Genomic DNA, 15990 nt, shown 5'->3' with positions numbered 1-15990 from the left:
AATACCTGATCTTCAAATAATTGATTATGGCTTTGGCTTGGTCTACTGTGAAGAACTCAAAGCCACCACTTTTCTCCGAGTTACGTCGCCCAATTCCAGCCATTGCATTTCTGAGTTCTTGGATGTTATCTTCCGGTGTCATATGCTGAGCTGCAATGCATACCAGAAAAAACCACACAACCCACTCTCATTTTTAACACTTTGAAGGTTTTAAATCAAGTGTGGAAAATAAGATCTGACAACTAGTTATTAGCTGGAAAGGCATTATGTCGCAAATCTTTTACGTACAAACAACTAGATAATTCAGCTAGATTTCACCCGGATCTCATGGCTTTCAAAGCTCAATGTATTTGCCACATTAAGAAATAAATTGCACAAGCAATTCTCCAGGCATAATCACTCCTAAATTCACTTGATTGGTGTTCAAGAGATGAATCAGATACTGAACTAAGAGAAGGCAAAAAAATAACCAAGGCAAAATCAGATAATGGCCATTTTCTTCAGGATATTAAAGTGGGGATGAGTGAATTGCCCTGTAAGAATGCACTCTAGTTCAGACTACCAAAGACAGTGAACAATACGGCTATCCCAGAGCATAGTCTTTGATGGAGGTCATATACATCTAAAAATAAATAAATAACTATGCCAGCCCCAAATAGCATGGAATTCCTTGTTAATGTAAACAAGGTGGTTGATTCAGAAAAGCAATTATGAGGCAGCCACCTCTGTAAGAACATCAGGAAGAACCAACTGGGAAAATATTCCGACAAAAGAGCAGACTGTACCTTTGGACTGAGTCTACTGAAAAGAATGTCAAGCTCTTTTTCAGAGAACTGCTTCATATTGCAAACAGACCTGAAAAGCTTTGGCTTTCAAATACTCCCATGTCAAGGTTAGTCTTTATGCACAAAGGTGGCTATCGAAAAGGAGAAAGGAGGAAGCAAAGAAATGTGGGGTGGGGGTGTTTCTGTGTGCAAGGGGGTTGAAAAAAATGAAGGAGGTGGCAGGGAAAAGGGGGAAAAGGTAATCATGGTATGTGCAAGAGGGGTTCAGAATGAAAGGAGAAGGTATGGAAATGGGGGATAATCTGTGTGCAAATGAGAGTTGAGAAAAATATGAAGAGTGGTGGAGGAAAAAAGGGAGTAAATGTGAAAATAAGGGTGCAAAGGAGGTTCCAAAAAAAAAAAAGTAGGGAGTAGGTGGCATGGAAATAGGGTTCAGCTTGAAACCTGGGACATGAAAGGTTCTGAAGAATAGGAAAGGATGGTGGCTTCATAACTGGGCAGAACGTGGAAAGGATGCTTGGTAGTTGCACTGTGTGGCAGGAGGAAGATGCAGAAGGTCATCATGGAAATGGTTTGTGCTCAAGGTGGATTACGCAAAAGCAGGAGCACATGGTCACGGGTGAAAGCGAAAACGTGTGCAAAGCAGTGACTTCAGAAATTGAGTTGGGAGGGTGAAAAGTGAATGTAATAGTTGCATGAGGTGGGAAGGGGAAGCTCCAGGGGTTAATGTGAACAGAATGACAGGGGAGTTGGTGATTGGAGCAAGTAGGGGTGCAGTCACACACACACACACACACACACACACACACGTCTAAAAGTGCAGCAAGTTTACAATATGATGATCATGGTCGTTATCTGGTTTACATATAAATTAATTCTATTTTCAGATCCTTTCAAATAAATTAATTACAAAATATATCAACTGTATTTGATTAGTGAGAAGGTGTGCAGAAGGCTTCAAACAACATGAAACCATGGTCAGGCCTACACAGTATGTCACTGCCTTTAACTCTGCAATTTCTGGCTTCCATGCATCTTTTCAATTTACTAAGCAAAATAACAATGGCTAGTGAGTTGTATCAAAAATAAACTTACTACCTGCTGAAACTTGGGATGCCCAAAAATCATGCTTTTGCAACTCATTCTTGCTCGAAAACAAAACAGGCTTGAGAAAACAACTACTTCTAACAAAAAGTAAATTAATTTATTAAAGTGCTCAAATGGAAAACCCAAAATGCAAAATACAACAAAACTTACTCTCAATGTTATTCATCAGCATATTTAACAGCGTCAGGAGTCCTCCAAGTTGCACAGGTGTGAAGTCTAATGCTTTAGCCCACCAAAATCCAGAGACATAATAATCCAGTAATGCAGCTTGTTTCAAAGATGTCAAAGGTTCTTTCAGATTTAGGAACGTTTCCATATAACTGCAATTAAAAATTGTGGTTATCCAAAACTGGAGCATTAAGACCAAGCTAGGACATGTAGCTACAACAATCTTGCTTCCCATACCCTCCTTTTAAAAGAGCAGTTTAACCAGACTTTAGTAATCTGCGTAAATCCTGTTGACCTGATAGAAAACCATTATCATGTGATTCCTCACTGTAAGCACTGTACCATGAGCTCAGGCCTAATTTAGTGCAAATAAGCGTTAATTAATTACGATAACATTTTCATGTTGTCAGCTATCCAGAGCTTTGGAAAGACAGGGCATAAATTAATAAATTTAATAACTCACTTTGATTATGTAGTCACTTTAAATAAACCCACAAGTGGAGTAACACAAGATAAATTCCCTTACAATGGCAAACACAAGAAAGCATGAGTGTGTGGATAACTACAAGTCAAAAGATCCTAAATCAGTATAGGATTCCATTGCTCTGTCCTTTGGAAAGAATCTGGCAAAAACTTTTATAAGCTGTTCAACCCATTAACTCAACAGAGAATAAAAATAAGAACAATATCAATCTATACTTATGGGTAAGTTCAACAGTCTTACCTTTGAACTCCTGCTATATCTTGTTCCAACAAAATATTAATCTGCGTAAGGGAAAGCAATTTCCAAGCCATTGCCTCTTCTTCTTTAACAGCATCCTCATCCTGTAGAAAGCAAATTACATTACATTACAATAGCAGCCACACACACAACTTATTTATCTCAAGGATCTCTCTTCATCAATGCATAAAAAGAAACAATGGCAGCTGCCAGTGCTAACTTAGCTGATTTGGGAATAGACAGATAAGTGGAAATTAATTTGTCTTACATTTGTAAATGAAATACTTCTCAGAGAACGCAACATTGCAAAGCAGAAATTCAAGTTCATACTAGTTAACAAGCTAAATTTGAATGAAACTCCTATCCCAGAGGTTATTAAACTATGGTCCAAGGACCACAAGAGGTTCAACACAGACCACCCTTTCAGGAACTACACCAAGACGGTAATGAAAATAGACAATAAATGCTGAACGTCCCTGAGGCTTCTTTCACATACTGAAATAATAACCTGTCCCAGGCATCCCCAACCTTCGGCCCTCCAGATGTTTTGGATTACAATTACCATCATCCCTGACCACTGGTCCTGTTAGCATAGGGTTGTAGGCCAAAACATCTGGAGGGCCACAGGTTGGGGATGCCTGACCTATCCAATTCCTATAAGGTGTCTCCTCTTATCTTTCCCCCTCCAACTTCTTCTTTTTCCTTCTTGAAAAAAACCACTGAAATATTTTGCCTAGTTTCAAAATGCATCACCCAAATTTGATTATATAGATATTGATTAAGCAAAGGCGGAGGAACCCTTTTCAGCCCTAGGCCAGCATTTTCCTGTGGGAAACCTGCAGAGGAGCACATTAGGGTTGACAGATCAGGAGACCCTGTGATATCAGGGCCCTAACCCAAGACCTAGGGGTCGGCCCCTGATGATGTCATGGGGGCAGGTCCTGAAGATGGAGCTTAACTGAGAAAGGGGAGGGGGGAAGCCCCTCCCCACCCCGACTGTCTATGCTATAATTTGCAGTGAACTCCTGCCAGGCTGAAGCTTGAAATCTTTATTTATTAAAGACACTCTTGCCCACTTGGAGATGCAGGTCTCCACCTGGCCCCTGTAGGGGGCCGAGCAAACCTGGAGACTTCAGGCCAGACCTGGAGTTTTGGCAACCCTAGATCAGGTGCCTGCGGTAGGTAGGGTCAGAGAGAAGTAGGTGTGGCCAGAAATAAAAAGTTGGTTAGGCCAGGGTAAGAGTGGTAGAGCAACATAATGCAATTCCAACATCCCAGCATGCAAACATTTCTGCACCCAAACACATTTCTACAACCTCCATGAAGGCAGGCAAGAAAGACTATCACAGTTCAACAGCACATCCCTGACACATAAAAGCACTCAAGGAGGGTATGGAGCATGGCCAATGATCTTTTGATGAAGGGCGGTATAAAAATTTAATAAATGAATAAAAATAAGGGGGAGTGGCTGGGAATTGGTTTGGGCAAAGTCCCGAGGAGTGGATAGAGTGGCCTGGATGACCACATTTGGCCCCCAGGCCAGAGCTATAAAGGAAAACAGGCATCAATGATCAAGATAATTGGTTGTATCCAATGGAATCACCCCGTTAGTGCAAAGACATCCGCTTCCATGGTGGAACTTCCATTCTCTGCGCCCCTCCCAAATCGGCTCAAGGAGGGGGAACCCCCAGAACAGATGCAGGGTATGAGGAGGAGAGGAAGTTCCACTGCACAAGCAAATGTCTTCCCAAGGAGGAAGCAGACTGCCTTTCAAAAGAAAGCAATGGCTGGGGATGAGTAAGTACTTCTGTAGCTGGACAATCTTTATGTACCAGATACCACATCAGGCTTGGGGGGGGGGGGAGGGTTTGCATAACATTCACTGGCAGAGAAGCTAGCCAGTGTCTTAGACCCCAAACTCGTCCTGCACATAACTGACATAGTCTAACAGCACACAGACTCACTGTTTCTAAATATACATTAATTTCTGAAAGTCTCAAATTATCCATGCTATCACCAGGCAGGTAAAGTGCAATAGCATCTATTTTTGAGCTGTTCTATTTCTTAAGCAAGGAAGCACACCAAAAATAGCCATGTTGATTTACAATCCCACTCAAAATAGAAGCAAGCCAAGTCCTAGAAGACAAAGTCAATGCAAGGAGGGAGCCCCCTCCCCGACCCCACCAGTGCTTAATAGTTAAAAGCAATTTAAAAAAAAAGGAAAGGGAAAATAAACCATGGCTTGTAAATCACACTGTAGAACTATAGGAATTATTAGCAATTTATGAAATGTGCACCTGTTTACTTGTACCGAACACCAAATACCACTATTTACCAATTCATATCTTATTACCAACAAGAAGTGAAAAGCCCCACCGCCCCCTTGCTTCGGCTGTACATGTATAAGAACATAATGGCCTGTTGGATCATCGTTGCTTTCTGTGGCAGAGGGTTCCATAGTTTTACTGCTGGTTTATCAACTGCAGTGGTTTGCCCGCAACACTGAAATGTGTGAACTGGCATCTTCCTTACCTAGAGATTCCCAATTGTCTCATTGGAGATATGTTCATAAGCAATCGCTGTATTGGGAGAAATTGCTGTCGTATTTTGGACTTCTGAGGTTTTAGTATCATCTGGCAGCAACTTCTGAAGCAGCAACTACAGTTAACCTAATATCCCTCAGCAAATTGGTAGAAAGCAATGTGAGGTTCTGTTGGGGAAGACTTAGTTCCTATAAAAGCCAGCATTTTATATCCAATAGCAACAAACTTCACTTCTTACTGCTCTTCATTGTGAGAAATGTCTGCATACTCCTAATCTCTGCTTCCTGTTCTTTAGCCAGTTACCAATCCATGGCAGCTAAGTTTACCCAAGAGCCTTTGATGAGGACCTTTGCCAAAAGCTTTGTGGAAACTCAAACATATGCCTACACCCATATTTTTGTGTTTGTTGACACTTCTAAAGAACTCCTAGGGGTTGGTAAGACAGAATGTCTTTTTTCAGAAGCCACACTGGAGTCCTCCTCAGCAGAGCTTGTTATTTCATATGTTTAATTCTGCTTCCCATCAATATGCCTGGAACAGACAGTAGGATATAAGACCTCTTCTTAAAAACTGGTATAAGATTAGCAGCATTCAAATCCTCCAACATGAAGGCCAATTTCAGTGCAAAGATCAATCAAGGTCTGAGTAAAATAGAACCACTCATCCACATTGCCTTGCCTCAGAACACACAGTGGGAGCTGCTGCGTGACTACTCACAAAGACTTAGCTCTACTGTGAGATGAGCGAGACCCAGCTGCTTAGACCCACTCCCTTGCCTACTGTAAGCTGTTGCCTGCCAACTGTTATCAAGGGAACACTTGCCTCCATCATGCCTGCCTCCATCATCACCTAGACAAGACCCAGCTCCTCAGTCTTATTCCTTTGTCTCAAAGATCTCAATAGGAACTGTTGCTTGGCAACTGCCAACAGGCAACAAAGGAAGATTCTCTCCATCATGGTCTGAGTGAGATCCAGCGAGGACATCAGTGGGTTCTGCTGCCCAGTGGGCAGCAGATGGAAGTGCAACACCACAAACAACTAGGGATGAAGGTAGGGAATACCTCCTGAATAATCCTGGTGCCATAGGGCTAATAATAATAATAATAATAATAATAATAATAATAATAATAATAATAATAAATAATAATATTTATTTATATCCTGCCCTCCCCAGTCATAACAGGGCTCAGGGTGGCTAACATCAAAATATAAATACATTAAAACATAAGATTCAGCAATTGACTGAAATACAGCTTAAAATCGGATTAACCATGTGCTCTCTTGTCCTAGTAACAGGCTTGAATCTTTCGTAGGTCACTTTGATTGCCTTTTGAGACTATAAAGCAGGATATAAGTATTAATAAAATACATATTTTTAAATAAAGTATCAGAAATTTCACTTTTAAGAACTCTTATTCCTAACCCATGTGGACCCAGCCATGCATTATTTTTTTATTTGTTGATTACCTCAGATAATTAAACTTGTCACCTTTATTTGACTGTTTTCAAAGTAGTATCCTCAGCAGGGCTCCATGAATATCTACCAATCCTTTTTCATTCATCCTTTTGTACGTAGGTCATTTAACAATTCAAGTGCCTCCAGGGCTGGTTTCTGGATTCTGATATATTTAGACTATTTAATTTTGTCTTAATGTTTTCAGCAACAAACTCCCCAAGTTCTTTTTTCCTTGCCTTATTGCCAAAGTATGCACTCCTTTTTATTTCCCCCATTTCAACAAAACTCCCACTTTTTAAATGAAAACTTCTTGCCTTTTATAGCTTCCTTGACTCTGCTCATTAAGCAGACTATTGGTGCTTAACATCAAAAAGGCCGCAGAGCAGCTTTTAAACCTATTTCTGGGGGAAAGCTGACAGGAGCTGTGGAACATTGGGTTCAGGACAATTCATCCTTTAGGGATGATGGTGTAAATATTTCTAGTCATCAAAGTGGCAATAGGGTAAAACTTGACAATGAGCATACAAGGAAGGGGGAGAAATGACAGCTGTTTGAAGAGGCCAAAGAGAACTTTGCATACAAAGAGACAATTTTGAGAGGGGCACAGAGTAAAGGTACTTACAGGCTAGTACAAGAACAATTCAAGATAGAGACATGGGATTGCACACTGTTAAGAGAGAACATAGGTATAATGGGCATATCACAAATCTTGTGGAAGAGAAAGAAAATCCGGGAAAAATAGACATGTCATTTAGATACAGTCACAATACTGCTTTCCTACTTTGAGGTGATTTTCTGAAGCCATCTTTTGAAAAATACTGTGTTTCATAAAAAAAAAGCAGCAAATCCATCTCAGAAGGAAAGAAAATATGGTAAAGATTTTGCCCCCGTTTTTAAGTGTCTATAGACAGCCAGTCTTAGTATTATGGGTGAGATCCAATGTTGCACCAGCAGACACAGTGATCCTTTTCCTCCGGCCCCTTGCAGCCCACCCATGGCCCCAACCTGTTTCCAAGGGATCCCCAAACCCCCTACAGCTGATTTTGGGGGTAAACAGGAGGGAGCTGCAGAGAGAGGAGAAAGGGGAAGGCCTGCAAGAGGAAGTCTGCTGCGCAAGTGGGATGCCACATCTGGATATTGACCTGTAAATGCAACTGACCCTTTTCTACAACACTGTTCCCAAAATGATGGAAACCCAGGTAATGATAAATCTTTCCCATCTTTGACAAAAGAGAGCATTTGAATGCAAGGAAATGCAAGCCCAATCTTTACCTGACCATACTCCAATGAATTACAATTTTAATTCTTACAGAATCTGAATTAATGCACTTCACCATCTCACAACCATTGGTCTGTTCAAACTATAGTTAAAAACAAACTATGGTTTAATGTGAATGGGCAGCATGCTGGTGCCTTACTACTTCTCTGCTTCTGCCACACTGCCAGAAAACAAGTCAGAGTTTGTTTTGTTTTAATGTTCAAATCCTAGCTTGTGATTCATTTCTCTCCCGATAAACCGTACGTAGTAACAAAGGTTTGTTCTTGGCTTACTTTTCTTGAGGGGTAACAAATCAGAAGCCACGGTTCGGATATCACGAAAAATCAGATTCTGAACTCTTTCCCATATGTACTTATCCATTTATTTATAAAATAATTTCTATACCACACTTTAGTCCTCATTAAAGTGCCAATTTAAAAAGTTATAAAACCAGAGAGCATTAAAACAAATCAACAAATTCATGCCACAGGCAGCTATGAATTAAAATTAACTGAAAGCCTGGCAGAATAAAAATGCCATACCTGTACTACTAGATGCAATATTTTTCCATTGTATTTTTATGCTGTAAGCCTCCCCAAGATCTACAAATAATGGGTGGTATACAAATTTAATTATTATTATTTTTAAAAAAATCATTAGTGAGAGGTGTAGTTGAACTTCTAGATAAAACACAGACTATTAAAATCTATCTCACACACATACATCTTTCTGGTTTAATCCCAGCTACCAGCAGCAATAGAAAAGTGATTTCCTTTACATCTCATGCCAGTCTACTTTCTGAATTAAAGCTCTTCCTTCATACATTTGATTCACACAGGCTTCTCCTGACTGACCTTCCTTCCCTTTTTTGTTTTCTCCCCAATGTGCTCTGTCTAACTTCAGATTGTAAGTCTTTGGGCACTGCCTGTTTTCTTCTTGATTTTTGTACACTGCCAAATAAATTATATTAAAAAGCAAGCCAGCTTTACTCAGTCTTCAGTCCTACACATGCTTACTTAAGAGTAAAACCCTACTGAACTGTCTGACACCAAAATTAACATGCATAGGATCAGGCTGTCAGATTTCCAAGTCATGGCCCAAACTTTGCTTCAAAACACTTGACATCAAGGGTTTTGGGTTGTTTTTTTAAAAAAGTTTGTGTCTTTTATTTATTTATTTATTTATTTATTTATAAAAGTATTTATATACCACCCTCTCATAAAATACCAGGGTGGTGTACTTTATGTATACTATAAAATATAAACACTATTAAAAACAGAACAGAGTGATCGTTAAAGTGACTGGCTGCTCAAAAGGTTTTAAAAAGCAGCACAAGTCTCTTGACATTTATACCATTAAAACATGTCAATTACCAATCTACAGGACCATAGGAAGTTGCCTTATACCTAGTTAGATCACCTGTCCGTTTAGGTTGCTATTGTCTCTAAGCTGACTGGAAGAACTTCTCCATGTTTTCAGGCAGTTAACCCAAGGTATGAGTCTGGGAACTTCTGCATTTGACACGTGTTTAGCTAAAGTTCTTTGGCATTGCCTGTACACTATTTTTAGCAACTAGCTTGGCACTCCACAACTTCTGTTCTTCTCCTTCTCCTTCACAATTAAAGCTTACTTCCAACACTTCCACCATGCTAACTCTGCCCTTTTCACTCATTTCACATGATCCCCTTGAAGCACTTTCGAGTTTCTTTCCCATTCTTGGTATGGACGCATAAAACATAAAGATGCAATACTAAATGTGCTAGCATCAGTTTTTATGGTCACCTAGCAATACGTATTTATTTATTCATTCAATCTTTCTGCATTTTTGCATCACCTGTATACAAATGCTTTCTATCTGGAGGGAATGTTTAATTCTCAACACACCATCTCCCCCCACAAAATCATTCCAATTAGGGAGTGACTTTGTCACATTTTCACGGTCTTTGTCTATGTCAATCTCTTTGATCACAACTAACTAGTATAGGATAGACCCCAGATTCCTCCTCTTTTACTATAGCAGAAGACATCTGCCACACAGCCATTTTCTTTACTGTTCCCATCCCCTGGCCTCTCATAAAATTAATAAGAGATAGGGAAATCATTAGCAATTTTGTAGATGCGAATTTCCTTTTCCTTATTCCATTGCCTCTTAAGGGAAATTAACAAGGTGGGAGAAAAGCATGGCAATTTGTTTTAATCTAAAAACCACTATGTACACCAGTGCTAATGCAAGCATGTATATACTGACAAAACTTATGGTTTCCCTACCGGAATCCAGAGAGGCGCATCTTGGTGAAAATGAAAATGTTTTCTCATGTTTGTGTAGAGTGGAGAGGTAGTACAGTGAAAGAAATAACAGTGTGGAAGGCTGAAAGAGAGCTATGTCGTCAGTTATGTCATAATGGAGCTACATCCCCTTATGACATAGCTGATGCCACTGTCATCAGCTATGTCACAATGTGAATCACACCTGAATCTTGGTAGCCATTCTTTTGCTAGCAGGGCTCCTTTAGCAGCAGAAGGACAAGCCACAACTCTGAAGGGCCATAGAATGCTAACCGTTATCATTCCTCACCAACCTGCCCATGTACTCAGGTCATCTTCGGGGTACCTCTGCCATCTCAGGTAAAGCAGGTGGGAAATAACATCTATTTACTTCAAGATATTTTTCAGTGACAGGCAAAGGCCTTTCTTATTCTTGTAGTTTTTTGCCATCTGAGGGATGTAGTTGTAGTTTTTTGCCATCTGAGGGAGTTTCAAATCATGTCCTTTTTACCCTGCTGTTCTAGAGATTTTGCTGAAATTTTTGTATTTTCATTCTGGTTTTTTAAAATTCCTTTTATGCTTTAAGAAATATTTGTTTATATAACGAAGAACACAGAACATAGCATTCCATAATGAATAAAAGGCTCATTTACATGTTATATGTACCTAAGACTGCAGTGCTATGCAGGGAGTAAGCCCCAATGAACTTAGTGGGACTTACTTCTGAGTAGACATGCATAGGACTGCACTGTAAGCAAAACAGAAGAAAGCGGGCTGGATGCTGAAGAGACAGACAGAGACATGACACAGGTGCAAGGATTTTTACACATGCGCTGGATGGAAGCCCCACTGAGCTCTGCAGGACTTACTTCCAGGTAAGTGTGCATGACTGTTGGCTTTGCCCCATGGTTGGAGGTGGCAATGCTTTTGAAGACCAATTGCTGGAAGCCACAGGAGGGGATAGCAGTCTTGTGCTTGGATTCTGCTCCCACGGACACCTGTGTGACAACTGTGAGAACAAGATGGTGGACTAGGTGGGTCGCTGGCCTGATCCTGCAGGCTCTTCTTTTATTTTTAATGTGCCCTGATAGGCGCAATTTTAAGGGTGATAATGATAACAGTTATGATGTATGTATAGGATATATTTTCTCCTGCTCTGGAGGGTGGGACTCAAACCAATGACCTCAAGTTACAAGAAGGAAGTTTCTGACTAAACATTTGGGAAAAAACTTTCCGACTGCAAGAGCTGTTCAACAGTGGAATGGTCTCCCTTGGGAGCTTGTGGACTCTCCTTCCTCAGAGGTTTTTAGCAGAGGTTGGATGGCCATCAGTGCTTTAGCTGAGTTTCCTGAGTTGCAGGGGGTTGGCCTAGATGACCCTCGGGACCCCTTCAAACAGTTCTACAATATATTTCTACAAAACAATTTTGTAGTCATTGGGTTGTTGTTAGCATTTTGAATACACACACACACACACACACACACACACACACACAGAGTGGTTTTATATTTTGATTTTGCTCTGTGTTAACCGCCCCGAGACCTCTGGGTATAGAGCAGCAGGTATATAAATTCAATAAATAAAAACAATAATTTGAAATGTTATTATTATTATTATTTCAAAAGGCAAATGTAACATATGACCACCCTTCGGAACAACACTAATAAAATTATTATTAATTAGAGCCATATGTGTTGGAAGCCGTCCAGAGTGGGGGGGGGGTATAAATAATAAAAATAAAATAACTACTACTACTACTACAGACCATTAGAATAAATATAAGGATTTGAGCCTTCCCACAGCCCCTCAATACACTGGAAGGGTAGAGAATATTTTAGGGAATGGGGAGAACAGAGCACTTCGCCCTTAGGTGGGAAAAGGGGGAAAAAGCCAGACTGGGGAGGAGGAATGAACCAAGGAGGGGGGCTGAGCGAAGGCTGGCGAGGCCTCAGGGCGGCGGCGGGGCTCGCGTAGGGGGCCACGCCGGGGCCCTGGGGCGGAGAGGCAGGCTTTTTATTTGCTGGCTCGCCTCTTCCTACCTGCCGGCTGGCTCCCTTCTCTTTCTCCTTCGCCTTGTTTTTCTTGGCTGCCATAACGACTGCCCTGAGCATGTCGGCGCTGCCCGTGGAAATCTTGCGGGCGGGGACATGGTGAGACCTAGGCGACGAGCCGGGATGCCCCTTGGGGTGCGAGGGGCGGGCCGAGCCCGACATGTCTCCGTCCCGCCCTCCTCCTCCTCCTCCTCCAGGCCGGCCGCGTTCCAAGCGGAGCGCGCCGGGTTCCGAGGGCGACGGAGCCCCTTCCGCCCGGAGGCGGCGGCGGCCCTTGATCCGCTTCTCCTTCCTCCTTCTCCAACGTGGTCTTTTCCCTTTACCTCTTGGGGCTACGCCTCCGCTTCGCGAAGGGGAAAGCGAACTCACTTCGACCCGGGGAAGAATCAGATCCGAAGTTGGAGTGCAGCCCCTTGGTGGTGGGTTTAGACGTGGGCTGCTTCAACCTGCCTTTCCCCAACGTGGCGCACTCCGGATGTTTTTGCGCTCTCGTTCACAGGTGACAACAGCAGCGCCCATCCTATAGCCGGCCTCCCTTGTCATAAAGGGGGGGGGCACGTTTCTAGGTGGGGCAGTGCCGGATTTACGTATAAGCTAACCAAGCTATAGCTTAGGGCCCCACTCTCTTGGGGGCCCCCAAAAAAATTAAAGGAAAAAAACCACTGGATGTACATTTCCAAAATATAAGATAAAAAACAAAATACAACCTACATACAGCAACAGTGTTTTGTGTTCTCTAGGCTCCTGTGATGTAAGTAATGTGCCCCACTTGCTAGCCTGCTCCCTAAAAAATCCCATATAAAGGGCCCCATTACCTTCAATAGCTTAGCCTCATCAAACCTAAATCCAGCCCTGGGAGTGGGGATGCGAGGGCCAGGCATTAGGAGCCAACTCCTAATGGGTCAGGTCCCTTCGCCGCCTGCTTTCCCCCAATAAAATATTTGCGGGGGGCTGCCTCCTATAGTTGAGGGGAATTCCCATTCAGATGGTGTCTGTGGGCCACGTCATGCGATCAATTATGTGGGGGTGGGGCTTACCTGCCCCCCAATATTTTATTCAAGTTGGCAGTCCTGGGTACTGTCATTCAACTGATGCACATGTGCCGTGTTTTGTGATCGATTATGCAGAGTGTGCATATTGAAAAGGCCAGACAAAGAATAAGAAAAGACCCCCACGGTGGTTAAGGTGTAAATAATTTTATGCAGCAGTTGTGATTTCTGTTTTAGTTTGGATGGCAAGGCTGTGTTTTGAAACAGCTGTACTTCTGGCAGGCACTTCCTAGCCAGGCTCTTCCACCTTATTCAAAAGTAAATCCAAATTAGACAATATTGTGAAGAGTAGAGCCTTCTTCCTGTGATAATCATGTTGCTCCAGTGGTGCAACATAAAACTAGTCTGCTGCTGATCAGAATAACTATCACTTCTTGGTTCCATATACACAGTCAAGGGTAAAATGGGAGCGAAAGATAAAGGAAAAGGAGCTACTCACTAAACATCCTCTCTGTGACTATGAGGGCGGCTCAAGAAGGGAAAGCTATGTTATCTATGTCATGTGTGTTAAATGTGTCCCCCAGGTGTCGTTTACCAACCCCCCTCCCATTGCTCTATCATGTAATATCAATCTTTTGTACATGATCACACACTTTTAACTAATATTTCTTTGTGTTATAAATTACCTTTAACTATCTTGGTTGTATGAACGGGTGGTGAGAAAATTCTTCAAGGACAATTTAAATTTACTAGTAATCACACAGTTTATGCCCACAGGGCTGTTTAATAATCAGCTCGACCATATGCTCTCAAGTTCACACAATGCACGTCAAGAATATTTTGCTGAAATCTAGAAACATCCACAGATATACTCAACTATATTCATACATAGTTAGAAGCAGAAGGAGACAGAGAATGTTGGGAGATCCTCCAACAGTTACATCTAATTCCTCACATGCTTCTTCCGTCTTACAGCTAGCTGCGTCTGCAGCTCAAAATAGTAACTTTAATTGACAATAATATATGTGTATTTAGTAGAAGAGGAAATAACTGCAGCTTTGCCAGCATCAGCTGTAAAAGCATTGCAGGGAATTTATATAAAAATTCACAGGGGTTTCATCTGCACCGTCTAAACAGTTCTCGAAAATGCTATAACTAATTCTACAAAACACCGCAGGATCTGGTACCCTGTGTCCTGTTCTAATGGACAAACTTAGTTTGGGGAAAATCTGATTGGTGGTTAGGGATGCAGAGAGGTCAAAGAAGCTCTGGAGCAGCGGAAGAAGAGATGATACAACGCACACAGTGATTCTCAAACCTTAAATCACAGCCTTTGCTAGTAAGGAAATGGGGTTTTGCTCATTTGTTGTGACAAGGATTTGAGGGGATGGAGGGCTCTGCGTACAGTTCTTGCATTTTGCACAGGATGGAGCCTCTGATGACAACCTTCAGAAAGTGGCCCACTGTTCAGAAACAATGGCAGCTATTGAAGGAGTTGCAGAGATCCTGAGAAGTCTATCCAGTGTGGCTGCGGGATATATTTTTTGTTAGACAAAATTGCAGACGATGACTATCACCTTTGAGAAGAAAAAAAGGTAGTCTTTCTTAGTTAAAAATTGCATGGCTGAGGGCTGAATTGTTCCAGAAGTATGTGGCATTCATTTATTGACTCTGTTCAACACTCCTGGCCTGATGCTGCCTTCTTCTGCTACTCCCCATTTGCTTATTGATCCTCTGTCTGGCTTCTTTAATTCCCATACACAATCCCAAATGCCTGTCATGTGGAAAAACTCAGCCTCTGGGGGCCAAATCCAGGCCTACCTATCCAGCCCTTGGGCCCCTACCTAACCCACATTTTTCATTGACCCTGCTCTGCACCCTCCCCTGGTGGGTCTACCTGCTTTAGAGTAGGGATGACTCACCGTTTTCTCGGCTAAGGGCTTTGTTTGCCCTTAGCCAACTCTCTATGGAATCTTATACCAGTGGTGGGTATGACCAAAACTGGATATGGCTACCTCATACTGCATGTATACACAGAAAACAAACACACAGGTCCATACTGATCAGTTGAAGAGAGTGGATTTTTGTTCTGTTTCCACTCAAATGATTGACCTGATGACCGGGGAAAAGCCAATTTGCCTCCCCATCAGGGTGCTGGGCTCCACCAATCTGAACATTGTTTCTACTTTGATTTCTTCCCTTCCCCTTTTTGTTGCTTGCGCCAAAATCTGTGTGGTGAGGGTAGAAAGATTCTTTGGTGCTGGTGGGAATATCAGGCCCCCAAACTGGGGGTTATCCACTCCTGCTTTAGAGGCTCCCCATGGCCTCTTCAACGGTCACCCATGAGCTGTCTGCCATTGAGAATTTCCCACAATTCCCCAGAGTGATGCTACACCAGGGCATTGTGGGAAATTTCAAATGATGCTCACTAATAGGTAAAAACTGAACTGGAAGAGTAGGTGACAAGTTAAACCCAATCTGGAGCAGACATGAGCCCTTAGTAGTTGACTGAGGTTCCTGGGGCTGTTCTACCAACATATTCTGCATCCCATCTCATGACTCTGGAAGAGCAGAAGGCTTCCCAGTGACACATGGTACTCCCAAGGTAAAAGGTGTGTGATTCTGTGTTAAGCAGCTATGTGATGCT

At 42.1% G+C, this 15990-nt stretch overlaps 1 protein-coding gene across 4 annotated transcripts in view; it reads right to left on the bottom strand.

Moving 5' to 3' along the window:
• Positions 1-12632, bottom strand: part of CABCOCO1 (ciliary associated calcium binding coiled-coil 1) — a 54911-nt gene extending 42279 nt beyond the window's left edge. The window contains exons 1-4 of one of the 4 annotated variants that reach the window (XM_083740504.1): positions 12343-12632; positions 2785-2885; positions 2043-2212; positions 6-150 (exon numbers count right to left, since the gene is read on the bottom strand). In XM_083740504.1, coding sequence (XP_083596630.1) covers positions 6-150; positions 2043-2212; positions 2785-2885; positions 12343-12516 — 590 coding nt within the window. In that variant the 5' untranslated portion in view covers positions 12517-12632. Of the gene's footprint in view, positions 1-5; positions 151-2042; positions 2213-2784; positions 2886-6146; positions 6299-10306; positions 10370-12342 lie in introns of those variants that run through there. The other 3 variants (XM_083740505.1, XM_083740507.1, XM_083740506.1) reach the window with 3 other exon arrangements.
• Between the last annotated feature and the right edge of the window lie 3358 nt (positions 12633-15990).

This window comes from Podarcis gaigeae (assembly GCF_964106915.1).
Source record: "Podarcis gaigeae genome assembly, chromosome: 5".
Lineage (NCBI taxonomy): Eukaryota > Metazoa > Chordata > Lepidosauria > Squamata > Lacertidae > Podarcis > Podarcis gaigeae.
Note: the sequence above shows the minus strand (reverse complement) of the source record. Positions and strands in the feature narration are given on the sequence as shown.